The sequence below is a fragment of the Pseudophryne corroboree genome, chromosome 11 (assembly GCF_028390025.1).
Source record: "Pseudophryne corroboree isolate aPseCor3 chromosome 11, aPseCor3.hap2, whole genome shotgun sequence".
Lineage (NCBI taxonomy): Eukaryota > Metazoa > Chordata > Amphibia > Anura > Myobatrachidae > Pseudophryne > Pseudophryne corroboree.
In genome coordinates this window covers 118,886,579-118,909,434 of record NC_086454.1, presented here as the reverse complement: position 1 = coordinate 118,909,434, position 22,856 = coordinate 118,886,579, and the positions used below count along the sequence as shown (strand labels likewise).

General features: G+C 45.9%; 1 protein-coding gene across 3 annotated transcripts in view; it reads left to right on the top strand.

Moving 5' to 3' along the window:
• Nucleotides 1-19,494, top strand: part of TSPAN4 (tetraspanin 4) — a 1,631,716-nt gene extending 1,612,222 nt beyond the window's left edge. For all 3 annotated transcript variants that reach the window (XM_063944765.1, XM_063944764.1, XM_063944763.1), the window contains 4 exons: nt 11,643-11,744; nt 14,341-14,472; nt 14,988-15,071; nt 15,937-19,494. In XM_063944765.1, the coding sequence (XP_063800835.1) occupies nt 11,643-11,744; nt 14,341-14,472; nt 14,988-15,071; nt 15,937-16,005 (387 nt within the window). In that variant the 3' untranslated portion in view covers nt 16,006-19,494. The remainder of the gene's footprint in view (nt 1-11,642; nt 11,745-14,340; nt 14,473-14,987; nt 15,072-15,936) is intronic.
• The last annotated feature ends 3,362 nt before the right edge of the window (nt 19,495-22,856 follow it).

Below are 22,856 nucleotides of genomic sequence, written 5' to 3'. Positions count from 1 at the left end.
ACATATGTGAGTGCTAGTATATGTGGATATCTCCTGTCGACTATGTGTGTCATTAACTGAAGGTTGTAGAGATGAAGATAAGACACATATCTAAAATACATTCACATAACATTTTCATAAACATTCTTGGGTAGGGCTGATGTCTTTTCCGGATGGGTGTATCTGGGCAGAGGGGGAGACATGGAAAAACGGGTGAAAGAAACAGGCCATGGAATTCATTTGCAATCCTTATCATAACACTGTCTCTATGGATGGGTCGTAAATTAAATCTGCTGCTGTAACAATGCCCTCGCTCCTTAAACTCATCAAATTTGTGCCGTGCTTGCGCCGCGTCAGAATTCGAACACACCTAAATATCAAACCAATAATTATGACGACTCCCAGGATACAAAGGAGAAACTTTCCTACACTCATAATAACATTTTGAACCCACTCTCCTAATCCTGAGAACCAATTTTGTGGGTTCAACCATGAGACCCAGCCGGTCAGCTCATTACCCACAGTGGTCAGGGTAAGGTTGTGTCTCCTCCGGAACTCCCACTTCAACTGCAATATATCATCCATCTTTTGTTCGATAATCTCTGTGGGGTCGTCAGTGCTGTTTGTAATATACGTACAGCACTTCACACCATACTGAGTTGCCAAAGTGACACAGTACCCACCCGTCACGGCTGTGATATAATTAAGGACCATCCTGTGCTGGATCAGTTCCGTCTTGTAAGCTTGTAACTCCCTTCCCGTATACCTGAAGGTGTCGTCATACATCTCAGTGATATTATCTATCAAGTTCGCTAGCGCATGGATATACCTATAATTTATAATTCCTCTGGCAGTACGGGCAGGGGTTAAAGTGAGCCGGAACGGGCCGGAACTGCGTTCCGTCAGTTCCACCAGGAGACGGAACGCAGTTCCGCCTCCCCCGGCTCACCTAACCCGATGTCCCGGGCGGCGCTGCAGGGAGATGCCGGGCGCCCGCTGAGATCGCGTTACCAGCGGGCACCCGTCTCCCTCTCCGCAGCGGCAGCCGGAGGCAGGAGCTCAGTACTGAGCTCCGGCTTCCGGCTCTGTCAGTGCGCGCTATGGGAGAGACGCCATGACGTCTCTCTCATAGTGCAGAGGAGCGGGCGGCGAGAGAGGACTGCGGCGGGAGCGGGGCTAGGTAAGTATAGTTCTTCCCCCCCCCTCCCTCCCTCCTTCCTATATGTGTACCACAGGCGTTTCTACTGGGGGCCTTTACTACTGGGGCAAACTACAGAGGGGCAAACTACTGGGGGGCTCTAGTACTGGGGGCAAACTACTGGGGCAAACTACAGAGGGGCAAACTACTGGGGGCAAACTACTGGGGGCCTTTACTACTGGGGCAGACTACAGAGGGGCAAACTACTGGGGGGCTCTAGTACTGGGGGCAAACTACTGGGGGGCTTTACTGCTGGGGCAAACTACTGGGGGCAAACTACTGGGGGCATTACTACAAGGGGGCAAGCTACAAAGGGGCAAACTACTGGCAGCATTACTACTGGGGGCTAAACTACAAGGAGCATAATTACAGGAACTAAACTACTGGGGGTATAACTACAAGGGGGCAAACTACTGGGGACATTACTAACTTTGGCAAACTACATGGGGGCTAAACTACAGGGGCTAAACAACTGGGGGTACAACTGCAGGGGGCATTACCACTGGGGGCTAAACTACATGGGGCAAACTACATGAGGGCAAAACTACTGGGGGCATTACCACTCAGAGGCTAAACTAGAGGGGGGGGGGGAGTAAATTGCTGGGGTCATAACTGCAGGGGCATTACCAGTATGGGCATGACTACTGGGGCTAAACGACTAGGGGCAATACTACACAGGGGCATTACCATTAAGGGCATTACTGATGGGGTGCACAGCTAATGAGGGCATTGTAAAGGGGGCACTTCATAAGGGGCACTACTGTTGGGGGCATTGCATAAGGGGCACTACTACTGTGGGCATTGTATAAGGGATGCTACTGCTGGGGGCATTACTGTATGGGCCGACAAAGAAGCTGCGTTCCCAGTCCACCCTCCGTCGCTCCGCCCCTACCATCGCCGCCGCACTGGAAGCCCAGGTTCCAGACTCCCAGCTGCAGCGGATCTGGGACCAGGCCGGCTTTATTATCCCTGCCGCTGCATCGAGCTTCTGTGACCGCGGCACTACTAGTTCAAATCTGTCGCTGATTGGCTGCCGGTCCGCAGCAGTTTTGAAATATTAGCGCCGTGGTCACAGGAGCTCGATGCGGCGGCAGGGATAATAAAGCCAGCCTGGTTCCAGATCCACTGCAGCCGCCCTCAGCCTCTTCTGCCGCCCCGCCCTCGGACCTCTGCGCACCCACAGCCTCCTCCTCCGCACTATCTCCGAAGCCCACAGCCTCCTCCACGTCACGCCTACCACAGCCTACTCATCCACAGCACCGCAGACCACCGCCGCTGCTAAACAGGTAATCTAACCTGCTGCCTTTCTCTCTCCCTAGTCCCTGCTGTATTCCCCTGCTGTCACTTTCCATGTCCCTGCTGTCACTTTCCATGTCCCTGCTGTCACTCTCCCTGTCACTCTGTCACTCTATAATGTGAATTTCGGCTCATTCTCTGTGCTATAATGTGAATTTCGGCTCATACTGTGTGGTGTAATGTGAATTTCGGCTCATACTGTGTGGTGTAATGTGAATTTCGGCTCATACCGTGTGGTGTAATGTGAATTTGGCTCATACTGTGTGGTGTAATGTGAATTTGGCTCATACTGTGTGGTATAAATGTGAATTTCGGCTCATACTGTGAGCTATAATGTGAAAGGGGTTTTACTATTGTGGTGCATAATGTGTATAAGGGGTATATGGTGTGGTAAACTACACGGAAGGGCACGCCCCCTTTTGCGTGGTCACGCCCCCTTGTCAGGAGTGCGCGCGCCTTCGGCGTGCACATAATTGCACCCTTCACTTTTCCATACCCCCACTTCAAAATTTCCACTTGGGTACCACTACTGTGGGCATTATTACTTTTGTGTGACCACGCCCCTTTCTTTTTGAGACCACACACCCTTTTTGCGGCGCGCGCCTACGGCGCGCGCAATACCTTTATTTCATGGGCGCCGTGGGGAGGGGGGTGAGTTCCACCACCTCTCTAGGACTACTTTAAGCACTGAGTACGGGTGATGTCTAATGCGAGAAGGAATTGAATCCCGGTGGATTCGTGGATCAAATCAGAGGCTACGTGCTCTGTCCTCTCTATGAGGTGTCTCTTGACGATGTGTTCATAGTGAGTATGAGTATAAGGAGCCTGAGCACTGCGGTGAACATCTTTCATCTTATCATGGGTTATGGTCATGACCTCTGGCAACACTCTTCCAACATAACACAATCCCTCTGAGTTCGGGGCAAGCCACTTATACGCCTTCCTCCCACATATGAAATAGGCATCATCGGGGAGAACATAGGGGACAGAATATGACATTACCATATTACAAACTTTCCAAGTGAAAAACCCCATCCCTAGTTCTCCCATCTGCTCAGTAAAAGTATCAGGCTGGATGATATGAGCACAGTACCCTGGTGATACTTCTCCAACCCACATGGTCTTGCTTCCTCGAGTATACCTATACCGAAAATACCTTCCACTGTTGGCTATTTGGCGTACAAGTTCAGAGTCTATGGGTATCCTATCAGCTCTGTGCGAAAAGGCCATTGTCTGGTTATTCCACGTCACTTCCCAATTTCCCGGTTTTCGGTAATTGGAAATATTGAAACATAATAAGGATCTATCTACATGATACTGGTGGAGCTTCAAACTAGGGGGCCTAGAAATATTGAATTTCTTGTCCACCGGTCTCCCACCCCGTAATTCGAGTACCTCATCTATTGCTAAAGGGTACGGTACTAATCCTGACTTGCTCTGACCTTGGGGTACTTGTGAGCACACCCAGCATTCTGTCTGGTTTAAGACCTTACCCACTAGTGAGTGGTAATCACTCAATGGATGACGGTCCATGTTGATATTAAGGCTGGACTGACATCTCTGGATGCACCCATCCTCGACTATGTTCTCACAATTCTTACAAATGCAATTTTCCTCAGCCAATAACCCTTCACAGTGCCTCCGAGCACTGTGATACTCGCCTTTGCTCGAGTGATGTGTTGCTCTTGAGATTCTGCAAATCCATCCCCGCCATCAGAACCCATTCCAGATCCTTTCTCGACCTCTCTGGGACCCTCACCGAAACAGACTGTCCTGGTCAACAACAGGATTAACAGGAAAACCCGGAACGCAGTCTCTTGGGGTAAGTCCATCTTGTTAAGGGAAGAGAAAGGAAACAAGAAGGGGGGGAGAAAAAGAAGAAGAGAAGGAGGGTAGTGGGGAATGGAAAAAACCGTACCCTTTAGCAAAAAACTGGTGCGACAACCGCCTCTGGTCTTGTTGTTCTCCGTGCTCAGGTGCCGTATCACGGAACAGACACTCCAGTGATACGATGTTCTCTACACTCTGCTCTTTGTCACGGGTTCTTTCCGGGTCAGCGACCTTTCTGTAGGGAACATAAATCTTGCATTTCAATGTGTTTAACTGTTGTGTGAAGTGAACCATCTTTGGAAAGTGAAAAGAGAGGGGAAATAATAAAAAGAAAATTTGTCAGATTTGCGTTCACCATCAGGCTGTCACACCATCATGTATATCGGTATCTATGCACAGTCTCCCTTCACCAGTATTCCCATTCTCCACCCTTTGTGCATGGCCAGGCACACTGATACTGGTGTCCCTATGCTGGTGAGATATACTGGGTTTGGGCAGAACTCTGAAAAGACCGAGTAGGCATGTGACGTTTGAACTGTAATCCTGTCAGTGAACGTAAGAAATGAAGAGGAAACTTTGAAGACAAATCACAGGGTTTAGTAACAGGTAAGTTTGTAAAAGCAAAGATGATTTTACAAAGTTTGACATCTGCATTGGGCACTACGGGGAATGATTCCCTAATCGGTCTGTTCCCCTTAAAAAAATTTCTATGTGTGTTATATCTCTACTGGGACTATCCCAGCCATCAATCCAGTGTCTTGTCCATTCTAAGTTCATAGGGAACCCGGTATCTTTGAGATAATTTCCTCTACCTGTGATGGACATGCATCTAAAACAGTGAAAATGTAACATTAGTCTTCGTGGGTATCTAACATATTTTGTGCTTCCTGGGTGGGAGCGCTCAATATATTTACCATCTCTAACAAAACTCCTGTTAAGTTATTTAGACGTCACTTCTGCTAGAGAGAGAAGCAGAAGTTTAGAGGCCTCCTCCTAACCCCAGTAAGTTCTGTCAAAAGGGTAAAGTTGCATTTATTCTGTTCTTCCCATTAACCGAATCTGTGTTTTTCTATACTGTATCGTGATTCCTTACTATATGTCCCTTGATCCCGTCTATGTGTTTAATAACGTGGCTTGTTTTCTCTGTCTAGGGGTCTATATTGGCTATGTGTTCAACTACTCCTACAATCCCTGGCAAAATGCCCTTCCTTCCTACAAGTGTAGCATATCCTAGGTCCTTTCTTACTATCCGTGTTTTGGGGTTTAGGTTGATGAGACTTTGGTGTAAGGGCCTGTATTCTTTCAATCCTCAGCCTCTCCTCCTGCAGTTCTCTACGCCTAGCAATATTCTTATGGTGTTCAATCGCACATTCTCTAAGACAAGCTACTGTGACCTTTTTCCAACTAGGCAAAGATGTTTGTACTCTGTCCCTCACTGTCTTATTGAGTCCGTCCATTAGCACAGAGACAGCTACCTTCCTGTAATTCGTATCGTTCCCTGTACCCCCATGTATCTATCCATTATTTGCAGGGCCCGATGGAAATATTCAGATGTCATTTCATTTTCCCTCTGTTTTATGGAGAAAATTCTTCTCCACTCAGTGGGGAAACACAACTCTAGTTGCCTATTAATTAGTTCTATATTTTCCTGATTGTTTCTGTCAGTCATAGGACTATCCGACTCTAGCCTACAATCAGTGGTAAAAAAATGTGGGTGTCAATATTAGGGGGTAGGCACGCTTTCAAAACTATCCGCCAGTGTTTTTTTTGTCGGTTCATACGCATTACCCAGATCTCTGATAAATTTCTGACATCTGGCTAAATGCTTCCGAGGGTCGGGGAATTCTGAAATGATTGATCGCAGCTCATTTCTGGGCCACGGGCAATACATTGCATTATTCCTGGTGAGGACTACTTCCTGACTATCGGTTCCCCCATTGGGAGTTACTATTTCCAAGACAGGGTGTAATCCTACCGTTCCGTTCCTAATCTGTTTACTGTGTGGTGTTGTTGTTTCTGTGCAATGAACTGTCTAATACTTACCGGTAGCTGTGACCTCAGCAGTTCTTTCATTGGGGAATACTGTTACTGCTCTACCTGGTTGGACAGGTCCCACCTGAGTTTCCTGCAAAATAACTGCTTGGAGGAGAGCTGGAATTTGGCTGGATCCTTCATCTTCTTGTGACCTATAACCTTGAAAAGACTTCAAAACAGGATACATCTTGCAAAAATTAGGGTTAATACATTGTTTTTGAATACTACTATCATTTACGGATATACCATTGACTGTAGCCATCTCTTCCCCTTCGACCTGTGTCGACACTGGTGTGTTTGTGTTCTCATTCCCGCTAGGTCTTGAACCTGTTTTGCGAATTTGTTCTCTTTACATATCCCCCTCCTGTTGCCATAATTTTAAACAATCATTATGTCTAATCCTTTGTTTTCTGGATTTAAGAAGACATATTCTACTGCTTACATTCTGCAGTACCTCTGGTTCAAAGCTGCCCACCCTAGGGAATGGTTCCCTATCATTGTTAGTCATACATATCCACTCATTGCATAAACCTTCTGTGTGTGAACCATATTTTTCACACATGATTAACCTTGCGGAGCCTTTTGGCCACGATTCTGCCTGAACCCTGTCTAAACATCTCTTACTTGAGCAACTGGCTCCCATTTTTGTGGGTCTCTTCTAATACCTTTTAAAAAAATTCCCACAAACACCAAAATACTCAATATAAGTGGACGGTGGAGGTATACCTGAGTGCCTTCCACTCGCTCGCGCCCACGCTGGCCAGTACTACCATACACTGTTGATAGCGAAGGCAATGTACCCAGCTTAGTGCTCCTATCAGACCTTACACCGTAATTTCTTTCGGTGGAAGTTCTGTTTGGAATATTTTCCTGAGAGAGGCAGTGAAAATTTCCTTTTCGGTTTCTTTCACTGGAATTGTTTGTAGGGTGAAAAACAGAGAAATTAGATAACTATTTTTCACCCTTTCCAGTGAAGCCCACCAGGGAGATTTCCCGAAGTTATCAAAGAAAAACCCCTTTGTCTATACAATCACGTCTGCGTATGCTCTTCCACAGATTATACAATAATATCACGTTGCTCTGTGCAGAACAAACGGACGTGTGATGCAATAGCACAGCCTATAGATACTGGTTATCTATATGCCCTACGATTGTTGTAGACCACTTAGTACCACTTAGTAGACCACCTCAGAGTTGTATGGGATACCACTCAGTCCACTAAGACCACTTTTGTCCACTCTTAATAACGCAGGGTTGCGAACCCTACGCCACTGGATCTCTACTAACCCAGTGTGCACACTTAGACCACTTTAGTCCACCTTGTTCACTTAGTTCTTGGGTTCAGTATCCACTCACTCCTGCACTCGCTCACTCAAATGTACTTTATTTTTCTGTACAGAAAATTATCATTCAGACAAGCAGCTTTACTCCCAGAGGCAATACAGTAAATAAGGGTTTTATACTAAACTTTGGAAGCTGGGCAATCTTGTGTTATTGTAGCGTGACTACTGTCTCACCTTTAAACTAAACGAACTATTGTGTAATTTGTACTTAGCGACCGTATTCTTACGCAATTTGCGTAAACACGCGACCGTGCTTACGCCGCGTGTGCAGTTCCGTACCTTGTCCGAGACACGTGTACAAAACCGTACGTCCGCAATAGCACAAATCATACAATTTCTATAAATGTGAGCAATATTAACTATAATTGCTCACTTAACACGCCACACAGTTTCTTTTCTGTATAAACCTTTATAACTAGGCCAGACTGAGTTTGTGTTTTACACTTACTTCCTTTGTTTATATTACGAATCTAGTAATCTGAATGTTATGGCAACAATGAGGGAGAGTATGCACAGGGTATGGGTGTACGCTTTTGTTGTGTATGCATTTGGCGCCAAAAATAAATTCACAGATTTTAAATAACTTTTTACCTGCTTACCTTACGAGTTCTTACCAGCATCTCTACAAACCATACAGAGCAGACACCATCTAATCAGCAATTAAGTAGGGCTTTCAGTATATCCACCGACCAAGAAAAGGATACGTAGCATCCCCCGTCCACCCTTATGCTGATAGATTATGTCTGCTTGTGACCTGTTAAGCAGTAAAAATGTGGAAAATCGGACGATGCCCCCAATTGATAATGTCGATTATCTTTACAGGAATAAAAGCTATACCTTAAACAAACCATCAATACACTTTAAACCTTTAGCCGCTGCGGCCGCTATACTTAGTTCACACTCTACGCACCTTTTACGCTATTTGCGGACAGAGTCCCGTACAGTGTACGGACTTTGCGTACACACGCCGCGCTGACGGTACAAAGTACTCTCAGCGCGTACACACCCAGAGATACACTTTAAACCTTCTACAGCAATGCTATGCAATAATAGTACACTTTAAACCTTAGCAGGGCAATGAGGACACAACACCAATTGTGATTAACCGCTGGGTTCCGACACCACAGTGGATTATTTCTGAAAGTGGGTTTACAATACAACTTATACACTACAATACAAACAATATATATAACAGAATAATGGCTACAGTCAATGTACATACGTGAGAATATTCGCGTGCGCTTCCTGGTCCAGTCCTCTGTAATCAAATAGATAACATTGTGAGTCTTGTGACTGGCCGCTCTGCAGCAGGCTTTATTTATACAAGTCTTCCAAAAGCAATACAATGGATACTGTAATCCCTTTGTCCATTGGACACAGGGATGCACCTTTACAGTACAGGAGAGGTCATAGGTTGATTTGAAAAGGAAGGCGATGTCTTTCTCAACTGCTCTTGTGGGTGGTCTCCTCTGGATTCCCGCCGCATACATAATATACAGTAAATACAGTTTATATCTATATTCTGCTTCTGCACATAACTATCCGCAGGAACATGCGATCTTCCGCAGACCAACACCGGAATGTTTCCCTTAAAATACCCTGCAGCTGGATACCAAATACCACCTTATAACCTTAGTCTGTCCCCTCTTATCCTGTAAAGGTGAATCCCTTTGTACTGCAACCATTTAAACAGCTATAACTTTCTAATGTGGTGCAAGGAGACTATGTGTACATTGTGCACTATTTGGATTAAATATGTAATGTGTTCTGATGGCCCTCCATGCGTACACAAACTCTGCCGTAAATACCCATACCACGCGCCGATGCGCAGGACCGCGGGAGCGACCATACGCAAAGTGCGTACATGTGCACGCACTGCAGAACAAGTGCACGCGCAGTGGGCATGTGTGTGCAGTTTATACGTGCTGTGTGTTCTTCAATACTTTTCGACTTTGACACTGTATGCCACACATTATTAATGCCCTTATACACATAATGACACACATAGTGCCCCCTACACATTTGCTGTACATTATTAGTGCCCCTATACACATAATGACACACATACAGTAGTACCCTGTTGCACATATGCCACACATTATTAATGCCCTTATACACACAATGACACACATAGTGCCCCTTACACATATGTTGCACATTATTAATGCATTTTTACATGACACAGATAATGCTCCTAACACATATTCCGAACACTACTGCACAACCAACCCACTCACTGTGACCTCTGCCTCTGCTTGGATACAGATGTGTCCTCATAAATCTTGCCTCAATGCTAACGTCGGGCACACCTTTTTTTTATGAAAATGCATCTTATTTGCATTGCTATGGCTAGGATGCACAAGCAGCTTCTGCTGATTAAAATGATATGCAGCATGCCTATATACTGTGTGAGACTGTGGCTGTATCTGCATATGAAATGCTACACACAGAATATAGGCATGCTGCATATCATGTTAATCAGCAGAAGCTGCTGATGTCCCTAGGCATATCAAATGCCCTAGGCAATTGCCTAGTTTGCCTATGCCTATGGGCGGCTCTGTGTGCATAGACTACCTCATAAAAAGTAGTTAGCAAAAGGCTATCCATAGCATGTACAATTTCTTGAGGGATTGCTAGAGACCAAGCTTCCAGTGGAAAGTTATTCAGCTTGATACTTAAAAGAAGAGCAGGAATATTCTCCTCGGTGAACGGAGTAGTTAAGACTATATTACAGTTCATTATCCCTGCGTAACAAGGTACTAATAATAAACTGCAGCAGGGAGCTGTGTTAGTTACATTAGAAAGCCTAATTACCTAATATTGCAGCAAAAAGAATTCACCACCTAATGCCACATTAACGACAGGGAAATCAACTACTAACAAACCCGGGTTTGCACCGTTCAAGTGCCTGGATGTTGCAGTGTCCACGCTATTACTGTCAGGATTCAGTGTCAGTGCAAAGTGTACATTTTAGAGACCGTGGCTTCACCTTGCTTTAGAGGAAATAAATAGCTATCTCCTTAAGTGCACCAGTGTATCGTACAAAATTAAACAATATTACTGTGACTATTTGGGATACATTTAGAAGTATGCTTAGGTATTAACCAACTTTCTTTACAGACATTTCTAAAGGTCTATTGGTTCCCTTGGTGCAACGTATATTTATACTTAATGACTGCAGTGTTACATTGTCAGGTTTGGTGTTTTTTTTAAATTTCCTAGCTATACAGCTTGTAATGTACAATTGAAGCGTGTGATTGTATGTGAACAGCTGGTGTAGTAGAACTGTATTACTTGATCTAGGTGAAAGTTTGACAGTTCCAGTGAAAGGAGACTTTAGCCATCGTAGAGTACCAGTACAATAAAATTTTACTTTTGCTATATGTGTAAATTACTTGTGAATGTACTCAGTTGTAAATGATATATTGTCATAAAGACGTTAGCCATTTGTCTGCTATGCAAGTCTTTTTGAAGAAACTATCTTCTTTATTAACTTGAGATAATTATGTATGTCTGGACAACTCTCCTTACTTCTCTGGTGAAGCAGGAGAAACAGGTAACCCAAGAACACATCTAGCGGGGTATTACACATCTGTGGGACGGATGCCTTTATTTAGGTAATATGGGTGAAAACAGGCAACCCTCTTCTAATTATAACCCAATTAGACATAGTAGGGAATTGCATAAGTAGGTATTACAAAGTGCTGCAGCAGATGTGGAGCAGTAGGAAGATCAGTATATACAGTAGATCATGGCCGATGCAAGTCTCTTACAAACAAATCAAATGTCCTGCAAGACTCATGCTTAAATCAATGCACAGCATTATCTTAGGACATAAACTGGCATCCAGGAAGAATGGAGTGTTCCAAATCACTGGTGCTTAAACAGTAACACAAGTCATGTGAGGAAGGATTCGCTGTGTCGGTCCCTGCAGGCCCCATCATAATGATTTCTCCTTTCAGATCGACAGGTATGCTCAGCAAGATCTGAAGAAGGGGCTTCACTTATATGGAACCGAAGGCAACATTGGTCTCACCAACGCATGGAGCATTATTCAGACTGACGTAAGCAGAAAACAACCACTCTGGAACATAATGAGATCCTGTATTGTGTTCTACAGGAAGGTTCATGTTACATTATACAGTTGCAAGAAAAAGTATGTGAACCCTTTGGAATTTCCTGGATTTGTGCATAAATTGGTCATAAAATATGTTCTGATCTTCATCTAAGTCACAACAATAGACAAACACAGTCTGCTGAAACAAATACCACACAAACAATTATATGTTCTCGTGTTTTTATTGAACACACCATGTAAACATTCACAGCGCAGGGTGGATGAAGATCAGAACACATTTTATGACCAATTTATGCACAAATCCAGGGTTAACATACTTTTTCTTGCAACTGTATTGTGAATAGCAGGTTTCTTACACAGATATAGGCAGACAGAGCAAGGCAATGGCATATTTCTGTTACTAAGGCGTCTACATGCATTACAGAGAAATAAGGAGGGGTACAAAGTGCACAAAATAACAGCATACAGTAACAATGGCACAAAATACATACATATTGGAAAAAGGAAAACATGAGTCAAGCCATCTCAGGACAGGCACACCAAGCTTCCTTCCCAATGGCTGTATTAGATGGATGATACCATGCGCTACCTGCTCTGCAGGGGTCCATCGTTACAGAGAACACAACCTGCTTATTTGTACTTATGTGAAAGAAGAAATAGATTATTACACATTTCCCGGGATTCTGGAAATCCACATGCTGGAATTAATTTGTCGTTGCAATAAGTTTTGATTGATAGCAGAACAGATTTTATGTGTTGTCTAAATTTAATTTACTGCCAGCAAAGTGCAGAATCATAAACAGAGCTGTTGACACGGTTATATTTTCTACTGCATATACCACATACACATTTAATTGTCTCCATTTAAAAGGGACAGTAAACACATTTACAATTTCAGATCTGAAGCACGATGGTAAAATGCAATGCCCAGTGTCACCCTGCAGCATTAAGCAATGCAGCCCCTCCTCACTACAGACAGCGGAGACCCCTCCAACATTCATAGGGAGAGCTCCTGGTGTCATCTCTGCACACAGTCAGGAGGGCAATGTTGGTGACAATAGCTGCAAATGACTTTACCAGGACGTTCCCAAACGCAGTCCTCAAGGCACCCCAGTGGTGCAAGTAGAAAAAATGTCTTACAGGCCAAAAAAATGGGGCATGGCCAATGAAAATAGGGGCGTGATACACATATAAGGGGAGGGGCAGATACACATATGACCCCAATAGTGCCAGATACACGTTGCCCCACAGTGCCAGATATACATTACCCCACAGTGCCAGATACACATTGCCTCACTGTGTCAGATACACAAATGCCCCCAGAGTGCCAGATATACATTGCCTCACAGTGCCAGATACACATTGCCCCACAGTGCCAGATACACAAATGCCCCCAGAGTGCCAGATATACATTGCCTCACAGTGCCAGATACACAAATACCCCACCGTGTCAGATATACATTGCCCCCAAAGTGACAGATATGCCCCAGTGCCAGATACAGAAATGCCCCCAGTGCCAGATACACATGTCCCCCCCAGTGCCAGATATGCCCTCAGTGTCAGATATGCCCTCAGTGCCAGGTACACATGTCCCCGCAGTGCCAGATATGTCCCCAGTGCCAGATACACATGTTCCCCCAGTGCCAGATACACATGTCCCCAGTGCCAGATACACATGTCCCCCCCAGTGCCAGATATGCCCCTAGTGCCAGATACACATGCCCCCCCAGTGCCAGATACACATGTCCCCCCCAGAGCCAGATATGCCCCCTGTGCCAGCTATATTCCCAGTGCCAGGTATACATGCCCCCCTTCCCCTGCTGCTCACCGCTGCTGCTGTCCTGTGTGTGTGTGAGGGGAGGAAAGCGCAGCCTGCGTCTCTCCTGCCCCTCAGTTTCTGGCGGGTGCGTGTGTCTTAGTTCAATTCAGTGCCGATCTGTGAGCCAACCAAAACTCGCGGTCCTGCTTGCGCAAGCTCTGATTGGCTCACGGGCGGGCCTAAATTGAACAAAGACACTGAGAGGCAGGAGAGGCGCAGGCTGCGCTCTCTTCCCCTCACATCAGCGTCGGTCAGCAGCGGAGGGAGGGAGGGACGGAGCGGCGAGGAGCGGCAGCGCACGGCTAAATTCTTAAGAGTACACCGTACCCACCCGTACCCAAACACTTGCACTGCTGAGGCACCCTAATGGTTCAGGTTTTACGCATATCCATGCTTGGCCACAGGTGACTTAATTAGTACCTCAGTCAATTTGATTTAACTATCTGTGTTGAGCCATAGATATCTTTAAAACCTGGACTGCTGGGGTGCCTTGAGGACTGTGTTTGGGAACCTCTTCTCTATACATTACATTGTACATATTGTAAGGATAGGTTGAATATTAGTTATATTTAAAACCATGTTTCCCACTACAGTATATCTACATTATGCATTGAGTCTGTGTAGACCTGAGATGGCTACACAAATTAGCAGGCACTAATAACTATCCATTTAAGAATCACACCGGAATAAGTAACTGAAAATCTGAATTTTGTTGCTTTAAGTGTGCCCATGCATTGCATGTAACATTGCTATCTCTGTGCAGTTCCGGTGCTGCGGCGTGGCAAACTACACAGACTGGTTTGAAGTGTACAACACAAGTCGTGTACCAGACTCCTGCTGCTTGGAATTCAGTGAGAACTGTGGCCTGCACTCGCCAGGAACGTGGTGGAAAGCGGTATGTGGGGTCTCCATGGTGACGCGGTACAAACCGCACTCACATGCATCCCTAAGGTATCGCTGGCACTTGAAGTCCGCAGTTGTAGACAAAGACATCAGTGAATAAGGGTCTGGGAGGCTGTCAGTCAGTCAAAGCTGAAAGCCATATAGACCTATTAGATAAGATGGGATCCAAGTGAACTAGTAAAAAATTGCCTCAAGTTGGGTCCCAAAAATCAATGATCATCTGCTGTGACTGGTGCCAACGCTGTAGAATCTGTAACTAGCCTGATTATTGCTGTTTGGCATTCTATGGTATCAATGCATTACAGTTTGCCAACACCTAAATGTAATTCTATGAAGTATCTGCAAATGCCATTCTCCTGGCATTAGATGTACGTGAATAAGATCTGTACTTGTAACTACTGTATATCTAGATTTTGCCTGTGAAAATGCTATGAACAGAGCCAAGTATAAGACAGGGAAAGTGTGCTTTATCTATATGTGTGTATACATGTGTCTGTTTTGTTTCAGCCTTGCTACGAGACAGTGAAAATTTGGCTCCATGAGAATCTGTTGGCTGTTGGGATTTTCGGGCTTTGCACAGCTCTAGTACAGGTTCGTGTCACAGACATTAACACGTTGCCACACAATCTAACCATAGACACCAGGGGCGGGATGTACTGGAGTCCGAGTTCGGCGGCCGCGTAGGATGCTGACTTAACTGAAGCGTTTTATTAAAGGGGCAATCATGCACATGGCATGGTTTAGACTTGACCACGATTGCCCTTTTATAAAAACATCCGTGTTCGGCCGGCATCCCGCCTGGCTGCAGAACTCGGACTTCATTACATCCTGGCCCATGGGTGCAAAACATGTTTGGCCTGAAGGACTCGTAATATGGAATAGACTTGTAGAATGTAGGCACAGGATGGATAACTGATTGTGCCAAAGCGCTCATCTGCCCCAAAGGGAGAGAACTGTGTGCACCACCAGAGAGGAGGTGGCCATTCCACATGGTGACAATGCAATCACAGTTGGGAACGAACATAGTAGTAATTCGAGGGCATGCAAGCTGACAATCTATAGGAGTTTGATACATATTTTATTTATATATCAAACTGCCATATACACTAACCCGCAATTACACAAACCCCATGAAAACGCAATGCAAAAAAGCACAAATTAAAATATAAAACAGATGATGCATTTGTGACGGGTGAGATAGATCAAATCGCAGCTATCTTCCTCGTCATCCGGATAAAAGGAAATAACCTTTATTATAAGGATAAATACTACAGAACATCTTAGGGGTTTTTTTACAATATGAAGTCAGCAGTTTATCATTTATTGCACTATAGTGCCTCACCCACCTGTTTATTGGATTGCATGTAAGAGATTGCCTGGCAGAGAAAAACAGACTGTACGGTACATCATCTCGTTGCTCTTAATTACAGTACTGATATTGTGTTTGCTTTTATAGATCCTCGGACTCACATTTGCCATGACTATGTACTGCCAGATGGCAAAAACTGACACTTACTACGCCTGAGACACCCACCCCCTTCATCTCCCTGCTCTCTTGTTACGGAGATGTTCCCGGGAGGAATCCACGCGGTTTTCACAGCAGATCTTCCTTAGTTCTGTTCTTCTTCCTCTGATACCTTCTCAGACAGCGAGAGCCCTCTGACCCATCCCAACTTTTCCCAGGTACGCACCAGAGACAGTGGGTGATAACAGGCCCTGGTAATGGAGACGGGACACAGTCTGCGAAACTGAAGACTTTGGGAGGGTCATCTGTGCTTTTCTTGGGTTGGGGGGGGGGGGTGACTGAAGGGCAAGTTTCTAAAAATGAACTGAAGTGGATTTTTTTTTGTACCCTATGATGACTGGAAACACCTCCTTACCTGCCACTTCCAGTTACCACTGTGTTGCCAGAGAACTGATCCAGCCTTATTGGTCTGGGAGAGTTATCACATTTACTGCTTATTCGTGAGAGGCCCAGAGACTGGAGAATCAGTAGTACTCCGGATCATTCTACAATCAGACACTTTAGGTGTTAGGGATCATTAGCAAGGACGACACAAGTACAGTGACATATTGAGATGAACTTTGCATACAGACTGTGGTTGTTCAGGAGGCAAATTACTTGACTTGCACCAATCTGAAGGGAAACCTTTTTTTTTTTTTTTTTCTTACTTTATAGTCCCCACACGCCAGCTATTCAAGAATATAGAATTTCTTTTTATTAAACATACTTGTGAATGCACAAGGCTTTTGGCTACTTAAAAACTGACAAACAGAAATAACTTAGGCCAGTTGCCACTTTGCTGGTAATGTAATTAATACCTAAGAGGTCATGTTAGCTTGCAGCTGCCAGTATGGCGCCGGTGCCAGAACATTCTGTGAGTTGTAGTGCAGTGGCAGAGGGTGGCTACTGGAAGTTTAGGGTCTGCTTTTGCAAGTAAACCACAGAGAATATTTTCCCTTAGATCCAGATTATTGTGTATGGCTGCTCTTACTAGAACATTGCCTACAAGCCATAGGGGCAATACAGTGCTGTATTGTTTCCTTGCGTGAATGTACAGTACCTGTGCATTACAATCAATGCTTCTTCTTAATATTTTTAGTCATTATACTTCATAGGTTTAAACCTAAAAGAAATACCATGCGTCTATCCGTAGCCACACCATTTGGCATGCTGATGTCTTCGACACTTATTCTACTCAGTAAATGCCTGAAATGGTATTTTCTCTTGGACCAGATAGAATTAGCATTCACCCCAGCTACTACTACTGGCAATATACCAACATAACTTACTGATGTGTCAGTACCACCGTCTACTAAGCTGCTGCACATCCTGCAATGCATTACCAGTAACCGGTACTAACCGTCCCGCAATCCTGCACCAGCTACAATGCGAGCATCATCACTGTAACCATCCCGGCAGTCCTGCACCAGTTGCAGCACTAACCATCCCACAATCCTGCAACAGCTACAATGTGAGCATCACTGTAACCATCCCGCAGTCCTGCAGCAGTAACCGTCCCGCAATCCTGCAACAGCTACAATGTGAGTATCACTGTAACCATCCCGCGAACCTGCGCCAGTTGCAGCAGTAACCTTCCCGCAATCCTGTAGCAGTTACAGTGAGAGCATCAGCGTAACTATCCCGCATTCCTGCACCAGTTGCAGCAGTAACCGTCCCGCAATCCTGCAACAGCTACAATGTGAGCATCACTGTAACCATCCCGCGAACCTGCGCCAGTTGCAGCAGTAACCTTCCCGCAATCCTGTAGCTGTTACAGTGAGAGCATCAGCGTAACTATCCCGCATTCCTGCACCAGTTGCAGCAGTAACCATCCTGCAGTCCTGCACCAGTCACTGTCCTGCAGTCCTGCACTAGTTTCAGCAGTAACCATCCCGCAGTCCTGCACCAGTCACAGCAGTAACCATCCCGCAATCCTGCACAGGTTACAGTGAGATCATCAGCGTAACCATCCCGCAATCCTGCACCAGCTACAATGTAAGCATCACTGTAACCATCCCGCAGTCCTGCACCAGTTGCAGCAGTAACCATCCTGCAGTCCTGCACCAGTCACCGTCCTGCAGTCCTGCACTAGTTTCAGCAGTAACCATCCCGCAGTCCTGCACCAGTCACAGCAGTAACCATCCCGCAGTCCTGCACCAGTCACAGCAGTAACCATCCCGCAATCCTGCACAGGTTACAGTGAGAGCATCAGCGTAACCATCCCACATTCCGGCACCAGTCACAGCAGTAACCATCCCGCAATCCTGCACAGGTTACAGTGAGAGCATCAGCGTAACCATCCCACATTCCTGCACCAGTCACAGCAGTAACCATCCCGCAATCCTGCACATGTTACAGTGAGAGCATCAGCGTAACCATCCCACATTCCTGCACCAGTCACAGCAGTAACCATCCCGCAATCCTGCACAGGTTACAGTGAGAGCATCAGCGTAACCATCCCACATTCCTGCACCAGTCACAGCAGTAACCATCCCGCAATCCTGCACAGGTTACAGTGAGATCATCACTGTAACCATCCCGCAATCCTGCACCAGCTACAATGTGAGCATCACTGTAACCATCCCGCAGTCCTGCACCAGTTGCAGCAGTTACCATCCCGCAATCCTGTAGCAGTTACAGTGAGAGCATCAGCGTAACTATCCCGCAGTCCTGCACCAGTAACCGTCCTGCACTAGTTGCAGCAGTAACTATCCCGCAGTCCTGCACCAGCTACAATGTGAGCATCACTGTAACCATCCCGCAGTCCTGCACCAGTCACAGCAGTAACCATCCCGCAATCCTGCACAGGTTACAGTGAGATCATCAGCGCTAATCATCCCGCAATCCTGCACCAGTTACAGTGAGAGCATCAGCGCTAACCATTCGGTCTGGGAGTTACAGAGACACAGCATATGCATTCTGCTCATCACTGGTGTGTATACAGACAGCATAAGACCGCAGTGTACCTGGAGATCAATAGATTTAATTTTTTTTTATAGAAAATAAGGTTTTCCAGCACAAATAAACAACTGTATAGAGAATGTTAGGTAAACACACATTAGGAAAAGCCTATGCATTTCTAACTCTACTCATAAGTGACTGCCAAGGAGCGGCTTTATTACAAATCACCATCCCAGTCGGGGCCTCCACTTACCTCTCCCAGTCGGATACCTGGAAATCACATGGGACAGAACTGCTTCATCAGGTAGACAGACAATATTTCTCCCATTAATAATCCCACTGATAATAAAGCACTGTTTCGTTTGTATACCGATGCAAGCCTGTCTCCTATTATGTGGGCAGGACACTAGCTCTGGGGTAAGGTTACAGTTGTCTTCATTTTCTTTGCCCACATTACATTGTGCGCGTTCAATGATAAATGCTTCCTGGTAATAAGACCCCTGCAGAGTTTCTCACTTTGTGTCCCTATTTTCAGTGGATATACTTATACACATAATTTATGCAAGAAGTATAGTGAAAATTTTGTTCTAATAAAAATGTTTATCAGAAGTGCTGTGTTGTGTGTATTGATTGGTTACTGTACATTATTACATCATTCATAGCGGTACATTATGCACTTTTTTTCTGTAGCGTAGAACTATTACTGCTGCTTACTAGGTCGTTATCCTTGTGAATCTGTAAAGATACCTGTCTAGCACTGAAGTGTGAATCGCTGCTGGTTTCTAAACAGGCATGCAGTGGGAATCGCTACTGGCTGCGACACAGGCATGCAGTGGGAATCGCTACTGGCTGCGACTCAGGCATGTAGTGGGAATCGCTACTGGCTGCGACTCAGGCATGTAGTGGGAATCACTACTGGCTGTGACACAGGCATGCAGTGGGAATCGCTACTGGCTGCTGCGACACAGGCATGCAGTGGGAATTGCTACTGGCTGCAACACAGGCATGCAGTGGGAATCGCTACTGGCTGCGACACAGGCATGCAGTGGGAATCACTACTGGCTGCGACACAGGCATGCAGTGGGAATCCCTACTGGCTGCGACACAGGCATGCAGTGGGAATCGCTACTGGCTGCGACACAGGCATATAGTGGGAATCGCTACTGGCTGCGACACAGGCATGCAGTGGGAATCGCTACTGGCTGCAACACAGGCATATAGTGGGAATCGCTACTGGCTGCGACACAGGCATATAGTGGGAATCGCTACTGGCTGCGACACAGGCATATAGTGGGAATCGCTACTGACTGCGACATAGGCATGCAGTGGGAATCACTACTGGCTGCGACACAGGCATGCAGTGGGAATCGCTACTGGCTGCAACACAGGCAAATAGTGGGAATCGCTACTGGCTGCGACACAGGCATATAGTGGGAATCGCTACTGACTGCAACATAGGCATGCAGTGGGAATCGCTACTGGCTGCGACACATATGGAAATGTACTTCTGGACAGACACGGGTTATGAATCAGCCATGCAGAATGAATCTGTGCAGCTGCTGATATTGGGCCTGATTCAGGTCAATATGTAGCTATTCTCACGCAGTTTTACGATTATCGGAAAACTGCACATGCACAGGACGCATACTGCACCTGTGTCCTCATATGCAGTGAGAGAGGCTTCAGACATCAGACCATTGACAGTCTGCAGCCAATAGAGCTTCTGCAGCCAGTCTGCGTAAGCACAGGGTGATTCAGCTAGCTGATGGTGTTGCAGAGTGATGCAGGAGGCATCTATTTGTACCGGACATCTCCTGTTGCATTAGCATATGCTAGCATCACTGCTGCTTCAGTGCTAAATCCGTCCGAACCTGAATCAGGCCAAATGTGCATGATTCGACTTGTGTGCTCCGGTGTTTGCAGCCATGCAGTGTGAATCTGAGCAGGTGCCTGCACAGCTGTGTACTGTGAATTGTGCTGGTTTCTATGTTACGATGTAGGGTGATGGCTGCTGTATGCATCCGTGCAGTGTGAATCTGAGCTGGTCATTGTCTAGCTACGCAATATGATTCTGTGCTAGCCTATGTACAGCCATGTACTGTAGTATTTGCTGGCTTCTACATATGATGTGCCGTATTAATCTGAGCTGTGTAGCTATATATCCTCCCCATCTAATCGCTCTCTCTGGATCTACCTCCTTTTCTCTACCTCTATCAGTCGGAGTACCTCAAGGCTCAGTCCTAGGGCCTCTGCTTTTCTCAATCGATACTACATCTCTTGGCAAACTAATCAGCTGAATGCGGATGATACTGAAACCTACCTATACGCCTCATATGTCCCCCTCTGTATTGGCCCACATTACTGTCTTTCTGACATTTCATCTTAGATGTCACCTCACCACCTCAAACTCAATCTTTTTGAAAAACAGTTAATCATTTTCCCACTGGCCAATATTAATTACTGTTCAGATTTATCTATTTCTGTTAACACAAGAACGTTGACATTACTCTATAGACTTCTAAAGGTGGGTACACACTAGTGGAATTGCTCTATGTATGGGCGATGTCGCCCAGTGTTTCCCCTCATGGGCCAGAGCGGTCGGCGGCAGGGCATACACACTGAGCGATATGACGAACATATCGCTTAGTGACGTCACGTCACGGGGCCGCGCATCGCTCTGTCGCTGGCATACACACTTGCTGAGAAAGTGAACGATGTCGCTTAGGAAGGGTAAAAATGTGCGATGCCGTTCATTTTCCCGGCATGTTTGTATGCACCTTTAGGTGTCACCCTTGCCTCTGAACTGTCCTTTGTTCCCCACAGTCAGTCTGTTTCCAAAGCCTGTTCCATACAGCTAATAAACGGGATGGTATCAGGATCCAGGTGCTTGGAATGCCGGCAGTCAGAATACCGACAGCTGCATTCCGATGCGCAGAATCCTGACGCCAGCAGCTTGTGCCTAACTCTAACCCTCCTTCCTCGTGCCCAGAGCTCAGGAGGGTATGAACAGAAATCTGCGGTAAGCAGGGATTTCTGCCCTTACCGCTGGCTGAAAGTGGTTAGCCCTGGGCACTTAACCTGGGAGCTACAAGCCTGTGAGTGCGCTAATCTGTCCCTAAAGGATGATGAGGATTATTATTATTATAATAAATAAAAACTAAATCCCTCTGTCTGTGCTACAGTTGGCGCTAAAAGCCCCTTTCTAATGGGATACATACGTTTTACTGGCGGCCGGGATCCCGGCTGTCATGATCCCGACAGGATCCTGGCCACCAGTATGCCGGCAGCGGGGCGAGCGATAGAAAGCCCCTTGCGGGCTCGCTGCGCTTGCCACAGGTTATATTCTCCCTCTATGGGTGTCGTGGACACCCATAGAGGGAGAAAAGCCTGTAGCGCCGGTATTCTGGCAGCAGCATTTCACCGCCTGTCGGGATTCCGGCGTCGGCATTGCCTCCCGTTCTAATGGCTGTACTGTCAGATTGTTCTAGTGTAACTTCATAAGGCACAGAATACAGACAGTACAGTAACCGCATTGCATTGCTGAATCACTTAACCCCGTGCACTCAACACTCGCCAGATTTGTCTGCAGCAGGAAAGCAGGCAGTGGTAGTGACCTGGGTAGCTATGAACAGACTTCATACAACTCTTACTGTAGCTTGCACGTAGCTATTAGTCGGCAGAACGAAATAACGTGCCTCATATTGGAAGTTAGTCTTTGGTGAAATGCAAAGAAAACACTTTGGACAGAAAGAGATTTATGTCTCACATTAAAACTGAGCAGAAATATTCAAATCACGCATTCAGAAAGGATTAAAAGAGATGTAAATGCAGGATATGCCAAGATAGCGGACTGCAGCTGCACGCTCCATCGCCCTGTTCTGACTCCAGAGAGGAGGATTCAGGGAAATGCGGCTGAATTAGCACATTATAAAAAGCTCAGGTTTATCTGCCGGTAATACAGAATAAATCTG